Genomic DNA, 22,682 nt, shown 5'->3' on the forward strand with positions numbered 1-22,682 from the left:
GGCAGGAACATGCTCACACACAGAATTAATCAATCAATCAAATCAATGTTTAAAGAATTATAAAACCAACACCTTTGTAATCTCAGCCCTGAGAAGGGTACTGCTAGAAGATCAGGAGTTTAAGGCCAACCTGGGCTAGCTACATGGTACTCAAAATACATAATTAAAAGTCAACTTAAGGGGTTGGGGATTTAGCTCAGTGGTAGAGCGCTTGCCTAGCAAGTGCAAGGCCCTGGGTTCGGTCCCCAGCTCCGAAAAATAGAAAAGAAAAAAAAAGTCAACTTAAAGGAGACAGGAGTGAGGGAACTGGGGCATGTCTAAGACAGGACTGCCCTGGATAGAAGAAAGGCCACAGTCCTTGCAAGGAAGAGACACCTGTGCCTCTTACCTCAGGAATCTGCCCTGCTTTTAGTCTGCTTTCTCTGCTACCTCCCCAGTACAGTAGCAAGGGTCCAGAAGTGTCTTTCGGCACAATGAATACTTCACCATCACAACACTCCAACAACTCTCTATAGTGGTAGTGTCCCCTTGAATATGAAAGTGGCTCCAGGCTACGGTGGCTAAGCAGACCTGATACCAGCGGTGACCACCTGTCTTGGTTAGGGTTTCTATTGCTGTGAAGGGACACCAGGACCGCTGTACCTCTTATCAAGAAAAAAAATGGGCTGGCTTACAGTTTGAGAGGTTTAGTCCATTATCATCCTGCTGGGAGCCACAGTGGTGTGCAGGCAGACATGGTGCTGGGAAAGGAGCTAAGACTTCAACATTCGGATCAGCAGGAATCAGGATGTCACTGTGAGCCACTAGGCCTGGTTTTGAGCTTCTGAGACCTCCAAGCCCACCCTCTAGTGACCTGCGTCCTCCAACAAAGCCACACCTACTCCAACAAGGCCACGACTCTTAAACGTGCCATTCCATATTGATCGATGGAGGTCGTTTTTATTCAAACCATCACACTACCGATACCACATCCCATAATGCAGAGAGCCTCTCTAGTCCGGTTCCCACCTCTCTGAAGGATGGTTCACTCCTGCTGGAGTGACAACCTCCAGTTTTGTTCCAAAGAAATGGATGTCAAAAAAAAAAAAAAAAAAGAGGTATATTGTCTTTTTCTCTCTTCTTTTTTTTTTTTTTGTTTGTTTGTTTGTTTGAGACAAAGACATCAATTTCTTTCCATCTGTTTCCACAGAAGGAATAGAACTGTTTGTTTTTACAAGGAGGTCAGCAAGCTGCTTCCGTAGGAGTCAGGGGCAGATTGCTCAGGCAGTGGAGAAGGCACAGGGAAGGGGCAGACACTGACATCTTGGGAAGCTAGAATCCATAAGCACCTGGGTAAGTTTCTATGGCTACCCTCGGCATCTCGAAGGCAGCAGCTCAAGCAGGTGAGGGACCCACAGGCAAAGAGCCATGCCAGCATCATTGCTATAGAAGCCTTCTTCCCTCAGTGCCTTCAGGTCCCGCTTGGGCATCTCTCGTCCCTAAGAGTCTTGTTGGAAGAGGAAGGGATTTCTTCCAGGGTCTTATCAAGGGTTTAAATGCCTGGTAGTTCTGGTAACCACCACTCACACAGAGATGCTACATGTGGGGATGCTTAGACAAGGTAAGTCCATGTGCTCCATAACTGAGACAGACACTAGGGCCCTGGGAACCCCAAAAACATCCATCTTCAGACTTCGGGATTCAATCTGTAACCGGAAGCCTCAGCTCCTGTCTCTTTATTTTGCCTTTTTTCCTTCACACCCACTTTCTTCTTGAGACAGGCTCTCACTGTGTATCTTTGGCTGTCCTCACTATGTAGATAGACCAGGCTGGTCTCAAATTCACAGAGGTCCACTTGCCTCTGCCACCAAGGTGCTGGGACTAAAGGTGTGCACCACCACACCCAGCTCTCCTTTAAAAAAAAAAAGAATTATTTTATGTGAATGAGTATTTTGCCTGTATGTATGTACATATGTATGTATGTGTACCACGTTCATGTCTCCTCTCCACAGAGGTCAGAAAAGGGCATAGAATGGAGTTACAGGTGGTTGTGAGTCATCCTATGGGTACTGGGAATTAAACCTGAATCCCTTCAAGAACAAGTGTTTTTAGCCACTGTGCCAACTCTCCAGCTTCTATATCCACTTCTTGACACAGTGACTTACTGTCTACATCTTCGTCTGAATACTGGCTTCCAGGCAGTTAGAATGAGAGTCTTTTTTTTTTTTTTTTTCCGGAGCTGGGGACCGAACCCAGGGCCTTGCGCTTGCTAGGCAAGCGCTCTACCACTGAGCTAAATCCCCAACCCTAGAATGAGGGTCTTAAAGCCCACGCCCACAGTGACACACCCACTCCAACAAGGCCATACTGTCTCAGTAGTGCCACTCCCTGGGCCGAGCATATACAAACCATCACATTTACCATGGTTTGAAATCCTGAGTGTTTTGGGGGTGTCTTTTAAAAATAGGATAATATTGGATGCAGAATAACCTGACCTATTCATTACTTATTTATATCCCTTTTCTTTCTCTTTATTGCTCATTAGACTTTCAAGCACATTATTGAGAAATAATACAGTGGATACCTTTGTTTCCCTGTTAATTTTAGAAGTTTTTCAGTTTTCCCCACTTAGTACCTAGGACACACAGCCTTTACTACATTGGGATGTATTCCTTCTATTCCTAATTTCTTTGTGGCTCTTATCTTGAAGGGATGTTGAACTTGGTCCAGGCTGAATGAAGTTGAGCACAGAAGTACATCAGTCTGTAAAATTATGCACTCACATTACTGACCACACAAACAAACATGTAAGCAATCAACACACACGCACACACGTCAGGTGAACACATGCATTGAACAGCTGGAGGGTGGTGGACTTGGAAATATAGGGTGAACCAAGTCAGAGAAATCAACAGGGTCCTAGAGATGTATTTACCCTGCAGCTCCAGTGACTCTGTCCCCCCAGGCAAGTGCTAACCTGAGAACTTGTTTCTGCTTAGAGTCTTTACAGTTTGGTTTCTGACAAGCCAGCACTTGTAAGGCTTCAAATGCTTTAGAAACTTGTTAGTTATTGGTTTTATCATCTTGTAAAACTGCCCAGTTATTTATTCTGGAACTAATCCTACGTTTTCATCTGTCATGGGGTAAAATGGCAGTGGGAGTAAACTGGGTCCCCAAAAAGGCTGCGTGTGATTCTCTCTGAGCACACATATCTCCCTTTACCTTGGACCCTGACAGGATGTAGGACAACCCTGTCTGATCATTCCCTCTTACCACGACAGCAAGCCTACCTGAGCAAGAAAGCTTGAGAGGACCAGAGGCCTTGACCAACTGGGGATCATGGATCCCTCAGGAGACAGATGTTAGGTCTATGACTCACGATGAGACGCCCAGAGGTGCCCTCGAAGAAACCCAACCTTTGGAAGCTTCAAGCATGCTATAAAGTAAGTTATCCCAGCTGGTGAGCAAGAGATGGGTGTTGGGCGCCTGGTCACTTCATGGCCTCTTTTCTACCTCTGCTACTTTGGGGACATGGGGAGAGTAGAGGACAGCACTGCTTGACTCCTCAGTGTAGTGGCTCTTCACTCTCCCCAGTCCCCAAGGAAGGCATCAGGGTACCTGGCCTGGGACCTTGAGGATCTCACAAGGCTCCTTCCTCACAGGGAGATAAAGAGAAGAAAGACCCTGCAGAATTGTGGTGCCTTCCTCAGGGTCCCGAAACACTTGGCCCAGCTCTGCGGATTACAACGGATGACAATAACCAGGAAGGGACTCCCACGTTCCCTAGCACAGGCAGGTCTTTGAGATGCAGCGATCACAAAAGTTTCTAATGATCTGTGTGCAGGTACACACACACACACACACACACACCCCTTACACTTGAACTACACATGGAGGCACACTATCCAAATTAAGAGGCGTCTGCACCAAAGAGCACAGTCAGCTTGAAAAGACAACCAGCCCTCAGCGTGGGAGACATATCCAAATGTTGACAAAGCTCCTACCAAACCACAACAAAACCTTAGCAGCTTCAATTAAAATGGGCAAAAGATGCAATCAGGTCGTTCTCCACAGGAGATACAGAGAGCTCGACATAAACAAGAACAGCTGCTCACCTGGGCTTGGCACCAGAGAAATGTGAGTTAAACCCCTGTGAGATGCACCTTACCCCCAGCAGGACGGTGCTATCAAAGCCCCCCCCCCCAATCACAGATGCTGATAAAAGCTGTGTAGAAATCAAAAGCCCCTCCCCCTTGCTGGTACAGCTGCTGTGAAGCATACATAGTTCAACGGTTCCTCAAAAAAATTAAAAATAGAATTACAGTATGATCTGGCAATTCCATTGTGTGGGTGTGCACCTGAGAACTGGAAGTGAGCCCGAACTCACTGTAAACTCACACTTGCAGCAGCCAGAAGGAGACAGACATGGATAAGCACGGATAAGCATGTGGCCAAGCATGTAGGCCAAGCTTGTCATGAAGTCTGACTGAGTCCCAGAGACTCAGTTCTGACAGTTGCTGAGACATGGATGGCCCTAGAGACACGATCAATACTCTTATAGATAACTGAGATTCCAAATCTCACTATTAGATGAACTGAGAACTATACACTTAGGTTTCAGTCAGGTGTTAAAATCTCAGTCTGACTGAAAGGATCTACGAGAGCTTGTGGTGCCAGGTGGCTGCTCACTCGGGCACGTGGGTCCCTGTTTATTTCGACTTGAGCTCAGACGCAGTCACTAAATCACAGTGAGCAAGAAAGACAGCACGGATGCTGGCAGCCCATCCACAAGCAGCTTTAAATGTTAGACAAACTGACAGTGGCTTCAACACAGTGTCATGGCACCTGTGAACACTGATCACCCAGACTAGAGACCTCTCCCAAGGGCTTGGGAAGTACCTGGTTGTGAGAGGGCCCTTCTCACCACACTCAGGTTCAGAGAAACCACTCTGAAATGTTATGGTGGCAAACCTTGCCAGGCTGCCATGTTTTAGCCCTCTGTGGATGCCTTGTGACGTCATTATACACATGAACATCATGCCAATACGCTCAGTTCCAAGGACAGGGTCACCGTACCACTGAGGTCAACATGAGCATAGGAAAATACTTCCAAAGAACTGGTTTTCCCCAGCTCATGAAGATTCCACATATGGGTGGCCAAGATCAGATTTACATACTTCCTGTCTTACAAAAAGTGTCTTTTAGAAATTTATGAAACGAATGGTGGATTAAAAGATTCTGACCATTCGAATGAGAAATGAGAGGGTCTGGCTTGCCTGTGGCAGATAGGTACCACTGGATAAGGCTTGGTAGGACCTGTGGTAGGGGCAGGACCCTGCTTATACCCTAAAGCTGATATATAAATATTTACTTTTCTCCCAATCTGGGGCTCATGAACTTTGAATGGGATTAAACTAGGTAGCCCCATCACTTGAAGGCTGGATGAAGCTACCATCAATAGCTCCAGCTTTTGGCTACAAGCTGACTAGCTGGTCACTGGCATTTCTCTCTAGGACAGTGGTCTCAGGTTACATGAATATACAGCTCTAATGTCCACCTGTAAATGTACACATTCCTGAGGGCTATCCCACTGCTGAGGGCTATCCCATTGCATTCAGCCACTCTGCAAATGCTAGGGATAATATCTCTGTCTCTGAGACAGGTAAGAAAGAGAAACATTAACACTCCATCATCGAGAACCATTTCTACCACATATTACTGCGAGGACAGAAACACAGTCTATCTTAGGGTTTTATGGCAACTCCTATAAAGAAAAACATTTGCGTTCAATTAACTGGCGTACAGTTCCGAAGTTTAGTCCATTATCATCATGGTGGGAAGCACAGTGGGGTGCAGGCAGATGTGGTGCTGGAGAGGTAGCCGAGAGATCTGTATCTTGATCCACAGGCAGCAGGAGACTGTGTGCTTGAGCAGAGGAGACCTCAAAGCCTACTCCCACAGGGACACACCTCCTCCAACAAGGCCAGACCTCCTAACAGTGCCACTCCCTGTGGGCCAAGCATCCAAATGTTAAGTCCATGGGGGCCGTACCTGTCCAACCACCACACAGTCCAAAGTGTCTTTCTGTCTCCTATCTTTTCAGTATCACCCACTCACATCCAAGAACGCAGATGCTTCATAGAACAAGAGAAAGTGTTTCCACTGTCAGCCATTGTGGAAAGCAGTAAGGGGGTTCCTCAGAAAGACTCAGAATTGCCAGATCACCCAACAATATCATCCCTGTTATAAACGTAGAACTGAACAAGAGACTCAGAGGGTGCATACCAGCCACCCATGGTGGTGCTATTCACAATCACCAAAGGGTGAAGAGGACCTAAGGCCTCCCAATAATGGATAGAACGCACGGTGGACTGTTTTGCAGCTATGAAATGGGACACGACTCTGTACTTTCCAGAATGTAAGTAAACTCTGAAAACATTACATTTAGTGAAACGAGTTTAAAATGTCAAAGAAAAGCATTTCTTAGGCCTTTGTAAAGCCACCTTATACTCAGTTACAGATAATCCTATTGGTCCATTTAGAGTCATGTGACCACATCAAGCAGCAGGGGCTGAAGGGCATCAGAAATGCTGAGCTGCAGCTCTCTTAGGGTACATGTGAACAGCACATCCTCAGCCACCTACCTCTGCAAGCTGACAGAGCTGGAAACCACTGCTAACATAATCGTACTTGAAGATGACAGAGGAAGCAAAAAACTCAGCAGAAAAAGCACGTAGCCCTAAAGAACCTCACAGAACCCAAAGAGAGCCAGTGTCCACAGTGAAGACTTAAGGTGCCAGTCCCAGCTCCTGGAGGACAACTCGGGGAGCAGGTAACAAGCACGGGGGATGCCGTTCAGATGTGTTTAGGCTCAAGCTGCACAAAGTTCATCTGTAGGGGCCTTAGGATGTCCCACAAGGCCCAGGCTGAGGAGATGTCTCAGGATTGGTATTGGAGCCCAAGTCAGTAAGGTACAGTGAGAGGCTTTAGGCCTACACCATCTGCTCACATGAGGTTAGGTAATGGCGGTCGTGGAGACGCTCAGAATACTGATGCTCAGGGGCTAAATAAGGACAGCAGAGGAGCCATAAAGCAAGTGCTCCAAACTGGGGCCTCCCAGACTTAAGAGGAAACACATCTGACCCAGATGAAGACCTTATACTTGGGTATAGCATGAAAATGAACAGGCAGAGTGAGGAGTGCAGGCAGGAGGGGTATAGATAAGAGGGAAAAGTTTGAATGGGGGGAGCATGACAAGTTTGAACAGCCAGGAGGGGCATGTGCAGTTAAGAGAGAAGGCTGTGGGTCTGAAGAGAAGGCTCAGTGGTTAAGAGCTCTGACTGCTCTTCCAGAGGTCCCAAGTTCAATTCCCAGCAAACACATGGTGGCTCACAACCATCTGTAATGGGATCTGATGCCCTCTTCTGGTGCTTCTGAAGACAGCTACAGTCTACTCATATAAATAAAATAAATCTTTGCACAGAGAGCGAGAAGGCTGTGGACACTCAGAGTAGCCTTAGACGGCAAGAGGGGTTTAAATAAGTAGGAGCAATGAGCATAGACAGACAGAATGAGGACCGTGGACATGGAGCAAAGAATGTGGAAGGTAAAGGGGAGAGACACAGACAGGAAGAGAGTAGGACATAGTAGTGAGGGGAGTCAACAGCCAAAGGGAAGGGTGAAGACTGTGAGTGTCTCTCACAGTGAGACTAAGGAGCACAGGTATGGGGAGGAGGCATTGATGGCACTGATGGCCTCCCTAATGGTCCCTCCCTTCCTTGGTTACTTCTGTTTCCTCCTTCATGCCAGGGTGCCCTGCCCTGTGAGAAATCAGATATTCCATTTTCTAGAACTGTCAGTGTGGCGGCCACAGCCTCACTTGCTCTGACTGTTCTAAGGTTCGGGTCTGAAGTTTGCTCTTAGGTTGAGTATGCTTGGCTAAGCTCATTTTATGATATAAAAGCTTAAAAGTCCATCTGAGTGCCTTGGGATGTATACTCAATTATGTGGAACCAGTATCAAAACCTACAGGCCGTATAATGCCCTGGGTGAAATCCACTGTTCTGTTTTATCACAAAGAATATGAGGAGGGGAGGAGCTACCCAACTGGAATGAATGCTTTCACAAATACTATAAAAACCGAAACAAAAGACGTAGATTTCAACTTGGTGTCTTAGGAATAGAAGTTAAAGATTCTTATTTCTAAATTCTAACTTGCTGGAAGATCATCTCTAAACCAGTAACAGAATGTCCAGCATTTTAATATTTACATAGCTATAAAAATAAACTCTAATATAAAATTAAATTTTTATGGCTTTTAGATTTAGTAAGACTCAGACACTAATAAAATATTCCCGTCCTCGTTACACACAAGCGAGTTTTGAATGATCACAGGCTAACCTACTGGGAAATGGTAGTTTTCTTGGGCCTGTACCTCTTTTGCTTTATGAAACTCCCCTGAAAGTGAGAAAGATTAGCACAGTGACCTCCTTCAAAATATTCAGGGTCTGAAACTTCGCGAATGCTAACTTATTAGAATTAGATCGAAACCTCTGAGCTGTGGTAGAACGTATGCACATTGCAGGCCAGTTCTTACCGTCTCACTAAAATCTAGAAGCTTAAAATGAAAATGAAGTGGACAAGTCTCAGCCACTGGGGGTGGGGGTGGGGGTGGGGGTGGGGGTGGGGATGAGCAAGAGGCCTCAGTGGCCTCTCAAGTCTACAGACAATAGGGCCCCTGGGTCACCACAACCTACAATATGGAACTCACATACAATGCCTTCTCAGTCAGTGATAATTTTTCCTCTATTTAATTTTGTTAAAGGTCTTCAAACGAATAGGTTACAGAGTGGTCAGTCATGAAAAGACCTAGGCCTAGTAGTGAAACTCTCAAATCTACAAATAAAACTGAGCCTAGAAAGCTCCTTAAGGTGTCTCTGACCTTGACTTCAGAGTATAGAAATCCTTGAATCCTGACTTTACAAAGGGGATGTTGTTGGTGATTCCAGGCCTCACAGAGGGGTATCTCCAGACCGCTATCAAGGCTGAGTGAATGTAGGGCAACACCTCTGTCAGGTCCACTGTCTATGCCTGGTGTTGAGTTTAATGTTCTGGCCCTAGAATGCATTTTCATCTTCCCTTCTAGACTTGAACTGGAGGCTGACAGTGAGCTAGGATATCTCGTAGAAATGACAAGAGAAGTGCAGGTCAAGTTTCACATGATGCACAGTTGAAGCAGATGCAGAATGTACAGGGTGGGAAGGGTCAGACATCAGAACAGACCCTACCCCCATAAGGAGAGGGCTAGGACTACAGCACAAGGTCTGGAAGGAGGTAGGAAGCTGCTAACTAAGGGCACCAGCATTCCGGAAGGGCTGTTGAAACACAGAAGTGATCCCCGTGGTGGAAAAGCTGACCGCAAGCCAATATCAACCCTGATTCACTGAAAGCTGGGTCACATGGGCATTCAGCAACACAGTCTCTATTAGAACTGAAGACTCAGGTCCTACCAGCAAAGACGGAAATATGAGGAACAGAGATTGTAGCAGGAGTGTTAGAACCCCAGAGAGAGAGAAGGGTACACAAAGCATCATCATGATAACTTTATACATATCAGAGCATCTGAATCCTTAAAAAAAAAAAAAGGTAGACCTTCCTCCAGTGATATAAAGCAGTGGAGAGTGAGGCCTGGGCATGGTGTCTCAGTAGCTCACAGTGTGCTGAGGAAGCCTGGGGCCATTCGTGTTCTCTGTGCATCTGTATATTCAACATTCCCCAACGTTAGAAAACAGAAGTTTAGGGAAGGCATGCTCTGTAAACAGGAGAAATAAACAGAAGGGTCTGTAATGGTCTGTCCAGTTGTCCTTCCAGCACCTCCTAATACACTAACTACATTTATCCCAGTAGTTAACAGTTTATAAGAAGGGCAAGCACTGTGACACATAAGGGCCATGACAGTCGGGCCCTCCCTTCTATTAAGATTGACCCTGAGCCTAGAGGAATGTCACTCAGTGGGGAAGGGTTAAAGCAGAGATCCCTAGTAGTCACCACGTACGCCATGCTTACATCTGACGCATTTACTACCGGAGTCCCTGAGCCCAGTTTGGGAGTTTCATGTGACCAAAGAGAAAGAGCCCAGACAAGCTGCTGCCACACCCTGAGGCTCTTGCTACGTATGCCATCCCGAGTCCTTGACCATCTGGGATCCTACGAGGTAGATAGGCACCCACACCACACTCTTGCAAACCAGGCCCAAGGCCTGTTCTCCTTCCCGTACTCTTGGAGGAACCAGGGTTGTCTATCACAAACAGCTTGGACTCTCAGAAAACAGCTGGTGGCCCTACCACTCAGTCTTCCATTGCCACAGAAGTATCCAAAAGGACCTGCCCCCTCATGGTTGGCCCCACAAAGTACTAAGACAGTAAGTGTTGGCCTCTGAAGGCTTCTGGAAAGTACCCAGACCTCCTCAGTTTAGCGCTAACATGAGCTGAGCGGCCCATTCTCAGAAGCCTGGCCCACTGAGGCCTCAAGAGGCAGCTGGGTAGACCTCTCTGGGTGGAACAGCCCACAGCTTTAATTTACAAAAGGAGGCATGGGCTTATGACCCTAAACATTCATCTTTTCCTCACAAACACAACTGTGTTGTTGTTTTTCCATTTCCCAGAACAATGGTATGGGGACTGAGTTCCTTCTATCTCCCAGGGTCTCCTTTATAGCTCTCCAGGTCATGGACCTGTCGCCTGAATCTTATATCCTCCTCATCTTAAGTAGCTTTCCAATTTTGTGAATTGTCCACCGGTAAATTTCTGGTAAATACTTTGTGAATATCTGAATCCTCAGAAAAGGTCTGAAAAAAAAAAAAAGTCAACAGTGACAGCACAGAATCCTGTATTTAATAGTTCCTATGGTGGGTGTGGCAGTACATAGCTTCAAGCTCAGAACTCGGGAGGCAGAGACAGGTGGATTGCTGTTGAGTTTGAGGACTGCCTGGTCTATGGGGCAAGTTCCAGGCAGCCAGGGCTGTATAGTAAAACCCCGTCTTTAAAAAAAAAGTAATAATAATAATTAATTCAATATTTCCTATGAGGATTTTAAAGCTTAAACCCAGAAGATATAAGATATGTGGCAAGTAAGTGAACCAAAGAGTGGGAATTCGGTTAATTTAATGTTTTTGCTCTTAACCACTAAGCCATCTCTCCAGCCCTAATATGTTTTTCAAAATCTTTTCTATAATTCAAGCATCTTCATTTTTTAACAATTATTTTTATATTAATTTTTCTAGTTACAATACAAAATAATAGGGGTTGGGGATTTACCTCAGTGGTAGAGCGCTTGCCTAGCAAGCGCAAGGCCCTGGGTTCGGTCCCCAGCTCCGAAAAAAAGAAAAGAAAAAAACAATACAAAATAATAGGTTTTTAAGCAGTATTTTCACGCATATGTTCTTTGCTCATAGTTACCACCACCTCATTACTTTCTCTTGGCTTTCCTCTACCCAATTTGTTTATGCAGTAGCCAAGCATATTTAAGATAACATCGTGCCTGCAATCTCTGCACTCAGGGGGCTCAGGCAAGAGGATCTTGACTGGGAGGCTAGCCTGGGCTACATAGTAAGACCTTATTTCAAAATAATAATAATAACAACAATAACAGCAACAATAATAGTAATAATAAACTTTTCAAAATAATCAAAATTAAAACCAAAATTTTCCATATACACAAAACCTAACTCATTGTGGGATTCTGCACTCATAATGGGAATTTGCTATGGTGGATAGAATATGCTCTCAGAAGATAGGCAACAACGATGTCTAAAGCCAGCCTGATTGATACTGGGAGCATGGTGGCTTCACTGATACAGTGTTACCTTCCAGCTCTCACAGGTACAGCTCCATGGAAGACCACAGTCAGTCCAATGTGCTATGCAGGCACTCAAAGAGTAAATCTTTCCCCTCACAGCATGCAGTCCTGTGACAAGACTATGAAGCCAGGGCTCTGTGGCAGATGCTGGGCCTTGACTGCCTCTGTAATAGGAAAGGACTTCCCTAACAAGGTGACAAGACAGTCCCTGCCTGTCTGAGGGGTTAATGGACAGGGGACCACACAGAGGAAAGTCATAATCACTGCCTCCATGATGCCCACAAGTCCGTATTCAACAGAGTTGGTGAGATCTAAGGCTGCTAGGTGAGCTTATGCCTGGTCTCAACGCCAGCATGGCAGTGCCATGGTCATCTGCCATCTACTTCTGTACCCACTCTCCATCCACAGCCAGAGCCATCCTGTGTCTACTGTCATGGCCACTTTGTGCCCACCACTTAAGCAACTGTGTCTTTGGTTCTGGGGCCACTGTGGCTGACAGTGCTATGCATCTCCACTTGGAACATGTTAGGGACACATTACTTAGAGACTTAAATGCTTGCTTTGGATTCTGAGCACAGTTGGGTGTGCCCCAACTAGACAGTCTAGTCAAGAACATGTAGATGAGTGAAGATACGAGGGCCACACCCCGACTGAACGTGCCAACAAGTTGGACACGGTCCCAGGGGGCTCTAACCCAAAGCAGCTGAGTCTCTAAAAGGTCAAACACTCGGTGACTGCTACCTGTGTCAGCAGCTGATCAGATGTCAACTGGTTGATCCAGCGTGTGTATCGCTCTGTGGAGTCTGGGGGATCTCTCCTCACTTGGCATCCTATGATCTGTGGGAAACAACAGACATATTTTAAGGCTTTGTAAGTATGTATGAAATCCATGGATCGAGGGCTGATGTGAGCAAAAGTCCCTGGCATCAAGGGCAAGGGAGAGCAGGATGCCAGGCCCACATGAAGTCTATGCCTGTTCCTTGCTGCTATGTCTCCCTGCCACGTTCCCTCTAGAACCATAAGCCAAAATTAGCTCTTTCTGCCTTACGTGGCCTCGGCCAAGGTCAGGGCAACAGAAAGGTGACTGACACACTTGGTGATGATACGCCTGGGTTGAAGTGTAGGCTTCGCACCAGGAACAAAAGTGTGTGAGACAGCAGTTGGGTTGAAATTCTTGCATCACTGGGTAGACGAAGGTCAATGAAATTCTACTTAGGGGATCTCACCATTCTGTGCGCACAAGAATAGGTAACAGAACAGAAGTGAAGCTCCTGCTTTGCCAGATGGGCTAAGTGGTTAGACTAGTATTACTCGTGGGAGCAAAGCTATCAGTTTACTGGGTCGAGAGGGTTCGGTGAGACTGTCCTTGGGATGTGGTTCCTGCCTTACAGAAAGGATGAAGGTCAGTGAGACTCTTAACTTCACAGGGTAGAAAAAGATTAGTGAGACTCTATGTAAGGGTGACCTCTCACCTCAGAAGTAGATAAAAGTCACTAAGTCACCAAGACCATTTAGTTAGGGGTGAAGCTTCCGCCTCACATGATAAATGAGGGTTAGTGAGACTATAGCTGTAGAGAGGATCCTGTCTCATTCAGTAGGTAAGAGTTCAAGGGTGTGGATTTGAAAGGACAGGAAGTGATGGGACAGCTCTGCTGCCTTTGAAACCCCTTCCTGAGCTGTGACACGATGACGAATCGTACTCTGTGGAGAGAGACTCTGGGAGCAGAGGTTGGCAGCTCCTCGACTCTTCTACACTTAGAGCTTGGGACTCACGTTTTTGTGCCTGTGTCTACCACTGAGCTTGATTTGGGGGCCTGCAGGACATTCCTGACAGTGACAGCCACACACTCTATGTACAAGGGTTCTGAAAAGAACTATTAGCGATCTAGTGTTTATGTGTACAGAAGCCACTCACCACCACGTCTGTTTGTAGCAAATCGCGCAAGTGGAAAATAATACTATTTTCCTGCCTTTTCCTTTGGTATCCTTAAAGCTGTGCTTACTACCACTCTTTCCTCTATGCCTGTGCTCATGAAATCTAGTGGGAAGACCTCTTATGGACATTTAAGGATCCTGTAGAACTTCCTACAGTAACGTATCGGTTCCAGAACTGATTTAGGCTGCAAAGGTTCAGGAGAGAGATGATAAGAATAAAAAATAAAATAAAAATAAAAAATAAAATCACATCTAGAGCTGCTAATGATGCCCAACGTATAAAGTCCAACAACTCTGCAGTGATTCAAACAATGGGATGCAGTTCCATTAAGGGTCTCCTCTTCCCAAGTGGTTTTCTTGTAAATGGCCTAGAAGTAACAACAGGGTAGGAACGTTCTGCCAACATTCATTTCATTCCTTCTGAACAAACTAAACATAATAATCATCATAGCCACCAACCAGCAACTGCAGATTGGGACTTTGTAAGCCATGGTTTTAACCCCAGAATCATAGTAACTACTTCTTCTCTGGCTAATTTTGTGTTACAGAGCCAATTGGTCCTGACATACTGAGTCAGGAAGAGAAAAAGAAAGGACAGGGTACTCCACCCGACTGAGGTTGGGAGGAAAATACAGCACAAGGTTCTCTACTGAAGACTGGACAGAGTATCTAAGAATTCAGTGAGGTTGAGCGAGATAAGTCATAATCTAGAACCTTAAGCCGTATATAAAATGCAAATGAAGGTGGGTTTCACTTTTAGAAAAACTGACAGTTTTATTTTTTAAATATCACGGTTTGTTTCAATGAACATCTCCAAAAACTGCAAAATTAAGTTCGTGAATGTGGCTGACTTGTTTAGTGTTGGTTTGGGGTGGAGATGAAAAACGTCTGAAAAGAATATGGTTCTTTAAAATGTCAATGCTTGTCACAAAATCCTTTACAAGCTTCTAGTGCATAGAACATTAAAATGAACTGGAAACTCTCATTTCTGAGTAAACACACGGCATCTTACATGAAGATACAGCACCGGCCTCTCAGGAGGGCATGACTGCTGGGACAGGCAGAGCGACGGAGGACCGCACCCCACAGTGAGAGGCACCAAGTAGTCACTGTTGGGAGTAGTACGTTTCTGAGGCTGTGCTTGTCTTTTATCCTCCGACTTTATGAACAACATTACCTCACTGTCAGCCACTGGGAGGAGCCTCTGGAAATCCTAGCATTTATTCCCTTTATACACAGCACAAAAAAAAAAAAAAATCTACCTACGGGGACTTATTCCCGACAAAGAGACCACACCAGAGAACAGTCTGTTTCCCCGTACGAGAGGATGCCTGCCAACATCTCTGGAGGCTGAGGTAGAAAACCTTGAACTGCTGGATGAGATCCAGTGACTCCAATCCTGGAGACACTATCTTTATTACTTGGTGCAGATGGAGTTCCCATAGACTCCGTGACAGCACATGTTGTCAGACGCTGTTAGCCTTCTGACATCTTTCCCAATTAGAATGGGGGATGAAATAGAATATTCTGTGCTTTTGAACTTAAAAAAAAAAGCAAAGCAATTCCTAGAGTCTGTAGTCACTAAAAACATATATTTACACAAAACTGTGGTTTCTTGGCTCTATTTACAGATCTTCATTTTCCTGACTGAAACATACCTCACAGCAGTCTGGCAGACTCCCTGGGACCCTCAGTCCCCCAGGACTTCTATAATCACAGTGAAGTATCTAACTATCCCCTCTGCTCCTGGGAGGGCAGTGTATATTCTGTCTGGATTTCCATCTGTTCTCACACAAATGCCTGCCCTAGGACTCTATACTAGAAATGGTTCTGAGATCTCCTATGTTAAAGCTGAGCATCTACCCTATGTGCAAAGAGAGGTGGCCAAAGGGGCCAGAAGCAGCATCAAAGGTAGGTTGGGTAAGATGAGCTTGGAAAGACAGGGTGATAGGGACTGATCTGGCCATATATCCTACTGCAACAATCCCCGGCCCCTGAGAGTCACAGAGCTGCCCCAGGGATAGAAAGGTTCAATCCTGTGCCTAGAAATCTTTCAAGGGCAATCCAGACATTTCCTCTTATCTTATAGGTATACTCCTCAGCATATGTGCTGGGCACATTTATATATACATCAGCAATTCCAGCTCAGAGTACATAAGCCTTCAGCCTCTGACTTGAAACAGGTTAGGCAACACCTTATCCCAGGAGAGGCAAATACACCCATGTGCCAGGGACAAGTCCTCAGAATCAAAGGGAAGAGAAGGGGAGAAATAAGTAAAAGGTGCTAGTTTTGTAAAAGCAAATAATATGCGAGCTACATTTGGAGTTCACAGAACAACGGCTATGATCATAAGAGGTTTAAATGAATGCCTATAAAAGCATCCTTCAGGGAAGGTTGTTTTATGAGCTTTTTTTCCTTTGAATAATTTGCTTATCAGAACCAGAGTAATATGGAAATAAAGGCCAGTGTAGTCCAACTTGACTTCACATGGAGTCAATCACCATGTTTAAGAAGCAGCAGCCTGTCCTGGATGAGTGGCTACATGGGAAATGGGTATCACACCATCACAAATCGAGGGGGAGGGGGGAAAGACAGACAGAGACAGAGACACCATTCTCTCTGTTTCAAAGTAACAAATGCTTTCCAGAATGATAAATGCAACAGACAGAAAGGCAGAAGACACTAAGGGGACACAGAAATGGAAAGGAGCCCTTCACCTAGGAAGGAGTTTGCCTGAAGTCTTTCTCCAACACAGTCAAAAATTCCAGTGTAGGGGTTGGGGATTTGGCTCAGTGGCAGAGCGCTTGCCTAGGAAGCACAAGGCCCTGGGTTCGGTCCCCAGCTCCGAAAAAAAGAACCAAAAAAAAAAAAAAAAAAATCCAGTATAATGGATAAAAATCAGCTATAAAGGACAATTAGCTTTTTCACAGAGATTTTCAAACAAGAGGGCTAGCATGCTTAAGACCTAAGCATATTCCAACTGTGTTGCAGTTAGCCTACTCCTTTTCCAGCTGTAAAACGTCGGGTTTTTTGAGAATCTCTCCAGAGTGTAAACTTTGCTTACAGTAAAAACACATCTTAATGCCCTGTAACGTAATATAGCAAAGCAAGCTTCAACTCTTCTGACCTGTGGTTTTCCTAATCGGCCTTTAATACTGTCCAATACACCTCAGAAAGTGCATTCCAATCTCATTTACAAGAAGAAAACAAAAGAGGAAAGAAAAAAAAGAATTTCTTGGAATCCTTTAAACAATGTAACTTTAGAAGCCATCAAAGTTACATGTGTAGCTATTGATAAGACCCTTATGGTAACTAAGAAATCTATGCCCTTACTTGGGGGTATAGTATCTTCTCCTAAACACTTGTCTATTGATGCCCTACCTAAATCTATGTTAAAAATCATCTTAATAAACTCCAATTCTACTTTATAGTAACTTATCCTGAAATTCTTTTCTTTGGTGAAGTTAGGAATTCTAACCTCACTTAGTGGAGTTCTCTCACAAGAACACCTCAGGCTGCTGTACGCAGCAAGGAGAAGTTGTATTCCCAGTTCCTACTCCTGTTGCCATCAACCAGAAGCATGTTTATCTCCAGAGGGAGCCATCCTTAAGGGCTCACAAACACGGCAGTCATGAATCTCCCCCCTAATTTGACTAGCTGACTGTAAACAGATTCTTTCTAATCCCAAGGAGTACCTCTATTTTTTTAGAAATTATTGGTGCACACCTTTAATCTTAGTACTCATGAGGCAGAGGCAGTCAAGACGCCTGTGAGTTTGAAGCCAGCCTGATCTACAACCCACACTGGCATTTCATTAAAGGGGGTGGCAACACAGGGAAGGTGTACTCACGCTCGCTGGGTGCTGAACAGCGGCTTCATATTGCATCCTCACTCTCTGGGGCATCATAACATCATCCTGCATGTAGAGCACATTTTAAACACACGTGAAGGGACTCCAACGCAGTAAGAAAAGGCACGTAGCCCAAGAACACAGCAAGCAATGTGACCAGTCCATTCAGATAGCCGTAAACCAGGACCCTCTTTAGTCATCAAGGAGAAGCAATGATGTGATTGAGTCAATAGTGGCTCAGGATGAAGAACAAGGGGACCCTCATGTGTCTGTGTGAAGCACTATGGTTGTCCTCAGTGGTGTTATAACATCATCCAGCAAGGCTGGAGGTACAGATTCCCTAAGACTTAGTGATTTTACCACCTGTGTAGAAAAGGTCCTCTACCCAAGTAAGATTCAAACGGCACTTTCCAGACATGGAACAGTCAAGTCGACATCAGATGGAGAAAGAAACTGCTCTCAAAGTCCACTCAGTGAGGAACTCAGCTGCAGTTCCTCAAACTCAGTAAATCCAGGGCAAAAGAACAGAAGACACAGGATCCCGTCGCATACTTAAATCCTAACCCTAGGAAAATTTACCACATGATTTAATAAATGCACATATAATGAAAACAATAAAGAAAAGTAAGGACAGTGTGGCCCTAACTGAGGTCACTGTGAGCAGGAAGTTTCTAGAAGCAGCATCGTGGCAGGTCCCCGGTGTGTTGACAATAGGGAGCTCCTTAGATACGCTCCACAATATATGATTTTGTGAATTTTTCTGTAGTAATGTTTCATTTCCTAGATAATAAGGCATTTTCAGTGGATGAATAATCAACAAAGATTTAAATATCTGAAGGGGTGTGGGAGTAGGTGACAGGAGAAATACTTCTAAATTAAGGGGCCACTTGCTACTTTGGACTCCTTGTGCTAAAAAATACACCGATAAGGAAAGGAGTGATGTTGACTGCCGATGTGGAATATTGGAGAAACCAGATGACTGACTATTCTACAAGGGAGCCAGGCAGAGTAGAGGGCGGGAGATTTCTTAAAGAGCCTCTTAGTAGTACCACGCTTTGCGATTAAAGCCAGTAAGAACTACAAAAACACAACATGTGGCACAGACCTTTTCCAGAATAAAGGTGTGAGTCACTTTCTAGATAAAGAATCAACTCCTCTGAGGTGGTTAGTAAAGAATCATGAGATAAAGAATTGTGGGGGTTGGGGATTTAGCTCAGTGGTAGAGTGCTTGCCTAGCAAGCGGAAGGCCCTGGGTTCGGTCCCCAGCTCCGGAAAAAAAAAAAAAAGAAAGAAAGAAAAAAAGAAAAAAAGAAAAAAAATTGTGAAATGGAGGCAGTAAGAAGTACAGAAGTGCCCACTGCCAACACTTCATGCATCTGCTACAATGACACTTCCAGTCACTTCCTGCTCAGAGGGACCACAGTTTGGGCTTTTAGGGCCATACTGTCTCCTTATATATGCTCCACAATATGTGGTTTTAGGATATATGGGATTATTCCATGGGATTAGAAAGAACAGACAATATATTCTGTGTCTGTTCTTTTGTCCTGGATTTGTTGATCTGAGCTTCTGTGACTGCATTCACCACTGAGTGGACTTTGGGAGCAGTCAGAATAGCTATGACCATGTGACCAATAACAGAAATGAGGGTATCAAAGTCATAATACATTTCCATGTTAATTTGTTACAAACACATTAGGCAAACATCTTTGTTTTCTTCTCTCTCTTATTCCCCACATTACCGTTCTGGGACATCAGAAGACTCACTTGAGGGCTAGGACTCTTTGGGGAAGAAACTGCATATATTCAGTTATAAGCATCGTGTTTGAATGGTGTATCAAAACTGTACCTAACTCTGGCTGGCCCCAAGCAAGTGTTGTTGAAGGAGATGTGTATGCATGCCAGGTTAGCACAGGGTGGACATGTGATGATTAATTTTATGTGTCAACGCAACTGGCCTAAAAAGGCCGCCCAGGAAAGTGGCCTGAACTTAAATCTGGGAGACATTGGCATTTTTATCAGTAGACTGATAACACCACTACCACCCCTCCCCTTCTTTCTCCCCACCCAACACCCACCCCCTCAGCCTTACTGTCCAACCTCTCTGGGCTCTGACTAATAATACACATGGAATAAAACAAGACTCCAATTTTACAGTTCAGAAATCTACGCAAAAAGCAAAAATGCTCAGCATTGCTCTCAAGAGCCTAAAGAATGTTCTAGTGTGGCTTCCACCACTTCTGCTGTTGGGAGTCAGCAACTACAATAAGAGCAAAGAGAGAACAAAAAGAATTAATACACTCATTGACCAAACTAAGGAAGATGTGGTGACTAGACATTCAATCCAAAGAGTGAACAGAGAAGCAAGTGCTAACCCTTACAGAGCACGATAACTAATAAAATAAATAAGTTCTTTGTTTTGGGAGGCCACCAGAAAGAGAAGAAAGTGGCCGAGAGACTGGAGAATGAAAAGGTCTTTTTTGTAAATGAAAGCGAGGGAGAACTTTGATAACAAGCCAGGAAGTTACTGCACCACAGAGAAGGTGATCCCTTTCCCTTTCATGGAAGCCAAGCTGACCTGCTGGCTCCTACTCCCTCTGTGGGCAGGCTCCCTGTGATGGGTTAACTAGAGTCAGCTGACATTTGAAATTCGAAATAGAGGGGCTAACAGACTAAATGCAAGATGCTCTGTGTGCATCAACCGTGAAGGCAGAGTGCATTCATCTCAGAGCTCGTGCCAAGGAATATTACCTGGGGCTTTCTTTCCCCAGTGAGAAGTAGATTTGAAACATTACCACTGGCATTTCTGGAATGCATGAAATTGCCAGAGGGGCTGAAACTCCACAACTATGAACAGGGATTCATCGCTGTGGAATGATGGGGCAGCCTGAGAAAAGAAACCGGAAGCATCACAGAAAGAGCATCGGACAGGGCCTGGGGTGATAGTCAGGGAACTTCATGCCTTTCTAAAAACTAGAGTTCAGTTCCAGCATTAATACATCAAATGAATCACAGCCACCTGTTACTGCAGCTCCTTAGAACCCAACATCCTCTTCTGGCCTGCTTGGGAAACACATAAGCATATGTACACGCACTCACACATGCACACACGCAGGCACGCGCACACACACACACACATATGCACACCCACGAACAATTTTTTTTTCCTTTTCTATTTTTCGGAGCTGGGGATCGAACCCAGGGCCTTGCGATTGCTAGGCAAGCGCTCTACCACTGAGCTAAATCCCCAACCCTGGAACAATTTTTTTTAATTAGTCAAAAGAACTGAGGAGAATAAATGATAAGTAGGTGTCCAGTGACGTCTCTCTAAGATACCCTTGAAAATGACAGGGGCAGAGAGGCCTTGGGGTAACATTAACAAATGAAGAATGTTAAAGGCCTTAGCAAAATGTGCCTGCCACAGAGAACACAGTCACCTCGTTTGGTTTTTAGATGAGATGTGGAAACTTAGGGAGAAACTTCCTATTCAGGCCTAACCCCTGTGAACTCAACTATGGAGGACAAGTGTACAAAACCCAGTCACTTCCTGAGCCTGTTCTGAAAAGCAGTGTGCAGTGCTTTTCATACGCCAAACGACTTCTTAACCCACAATACTCTGATATGTGTGGTTTCCCCTTATCATCAATGCTGTCGAGACTTGACCATGGAGCCTCAGACAGTAAGTCGAGTCTAACACCTGGTTCCCTCCTTATGTGGTACAGTCTCTGCAAAAGTCTTGCCGGTTTAACTCTAATAAGTCCTTCCTTGAGGATCTCGGATAAAACTCCTGTGGCAAATGGAAGCCACAGAATGTCAGCGTACCAGACAGGCAACTATCACATGACACTGGGTGGCGCAGCAAATTACTGATCATCCATTGCTATTCTGTGGGCCAAGCAGAATGCACTGGCCCCATGAATATTTCCCAAACCAGAAGCTCTCTACCGTATCACCTCCCTTCCTCTCAAACTATGCACATTCCCCAAACTCCCATACAGCAAGAGCATGTAAACCCTGAATGACGTTAGACTGGAGGAGACACGTGTGTGCTCCGGTTTCCACCATTCAAGATAAATCAGTCATCGCCTTGTGGTTCTACTTCATCTCTCTGTTTGTTCCTAAGAACCCTGAAGGGGATGACAGAGCTCTGTCTTTAGCTCTGTCTCTCTGAAGGACTCGCCATCCCACGCAGTCCTTATACTATCTGGAATAGCGTGGATCCCTGGCTATGGGCTCATGCCCAGTGCGGATATTACTTGGCTACAATTGGGGTGTTTCCAGGTAATCTGTTAGGTGCACAGGACTCAGGGAAAAACAAAGTCTATTTTCAGTTGATGGGAAGGGACATAGTAAAGAAGGCAGGTGGACAGCCAGATCATGAGGCAGATACAGAGAGGCCCAAGGGATTCAAGTATAAGGCTTTCTATTCCCATGGGATTGGGGTGTACTACACCCCGGGACTTTCACAGGTCTACACCAGAAACTTTCTGAGCTCCTCTGTTTACAAGCAGAGGCTTCACCAGGCAGGTATGATTTATTGGTCCAATCTCTGGCCCTGGGGTTGAAAGCTAAACCCTTCTACTCTACGTCTGATTTTGGGTGACCAGCCTCATCCTTAGCAGCAGCCCATCAAATCACCTCTGACATTTTCTGGGCACTCTATGAAGTACCTCCCTAATGCCCTTGTGCCAAAGGTTGCCAGTTTAGTAAGTAGTAAGGAAGTAGTAGAAGCTTGAAGTGATGGGACCTTGTCCTAATGGAGGGAGGTTTGTTTACTGTGATCCACTTTAAGACCACACACACACAAATATGACCTTTATAACTTCCATTTTAAAACAAGGGTAAGCCCACCTAGATTACAGACAGACTCGGAAGAAATTTTGTAGTTCCCTCCCGAGAGAAATGTAACCAAAGGGACAGAAATGAGATACAAACCTCAGGTCCTAGTTCTGCCTCCCACTCCCACGTCTCTCATGAACTTCCAGAGCCAGTTAAACGCAGGCTCTGCATGAACAGCCTGTTCTCTGTTCTCAGCTTAGGGGAACAACTAGCACCTGAAGG

General features: G+C 45.2%; 1 protein-coding gene across 13 annotated transcripts in view; it reads right to left on the reverse strand.

Moving 5' to 3' along the window:
* Positions 1-22,682, reverse strand: part of B3gntl1 (UDP-GlcNAc:betaGal beta-1,3-N-acetylglucosaminyltransferase-like 1) — a 68,953-nt gene that overhangs the window by 25,362 nt on the left and 20,909 nt on the right. For all 13 annotated transcript variants that reach the window (XR_010055216.1, XR_005489895.2, XR_005489896.2 and 10 more), the window contains exons 5-6: positions 17,622-17,687; positions 12,577-12,672 (exon numbers count right to left, since the gene is read on the reverse strand). Coding sequence is in view for 7 of the 13 variants with exons in the window: in XM_063269550.1 (XP_063125620.1) it covers positions 12,577-12,672; positions 17,622-17,687 (162 nt within the window). In the remaining 6 variants the exon portion in view is untranslated. The remainder of the gene's footprint in view (positions 1-12,576; positions 12,673-17,621; positions 17,688-22,682) is intronic.

The sequence above is a fragment of the Rattus norvegicus genome, chromosome 10, assembly GCF_036323735.1.
Source record: "Rattus norvegicus strain BN/NHsdMcwi chromosome 10, GRCr8, whole genome shotgun sequence".
Taxonomy (NCBI): Eukaryota; Metazoa; Chordata; class Mammalia; order Rodentia; family Muridae; genus Rattus; species Rattus norvegicus.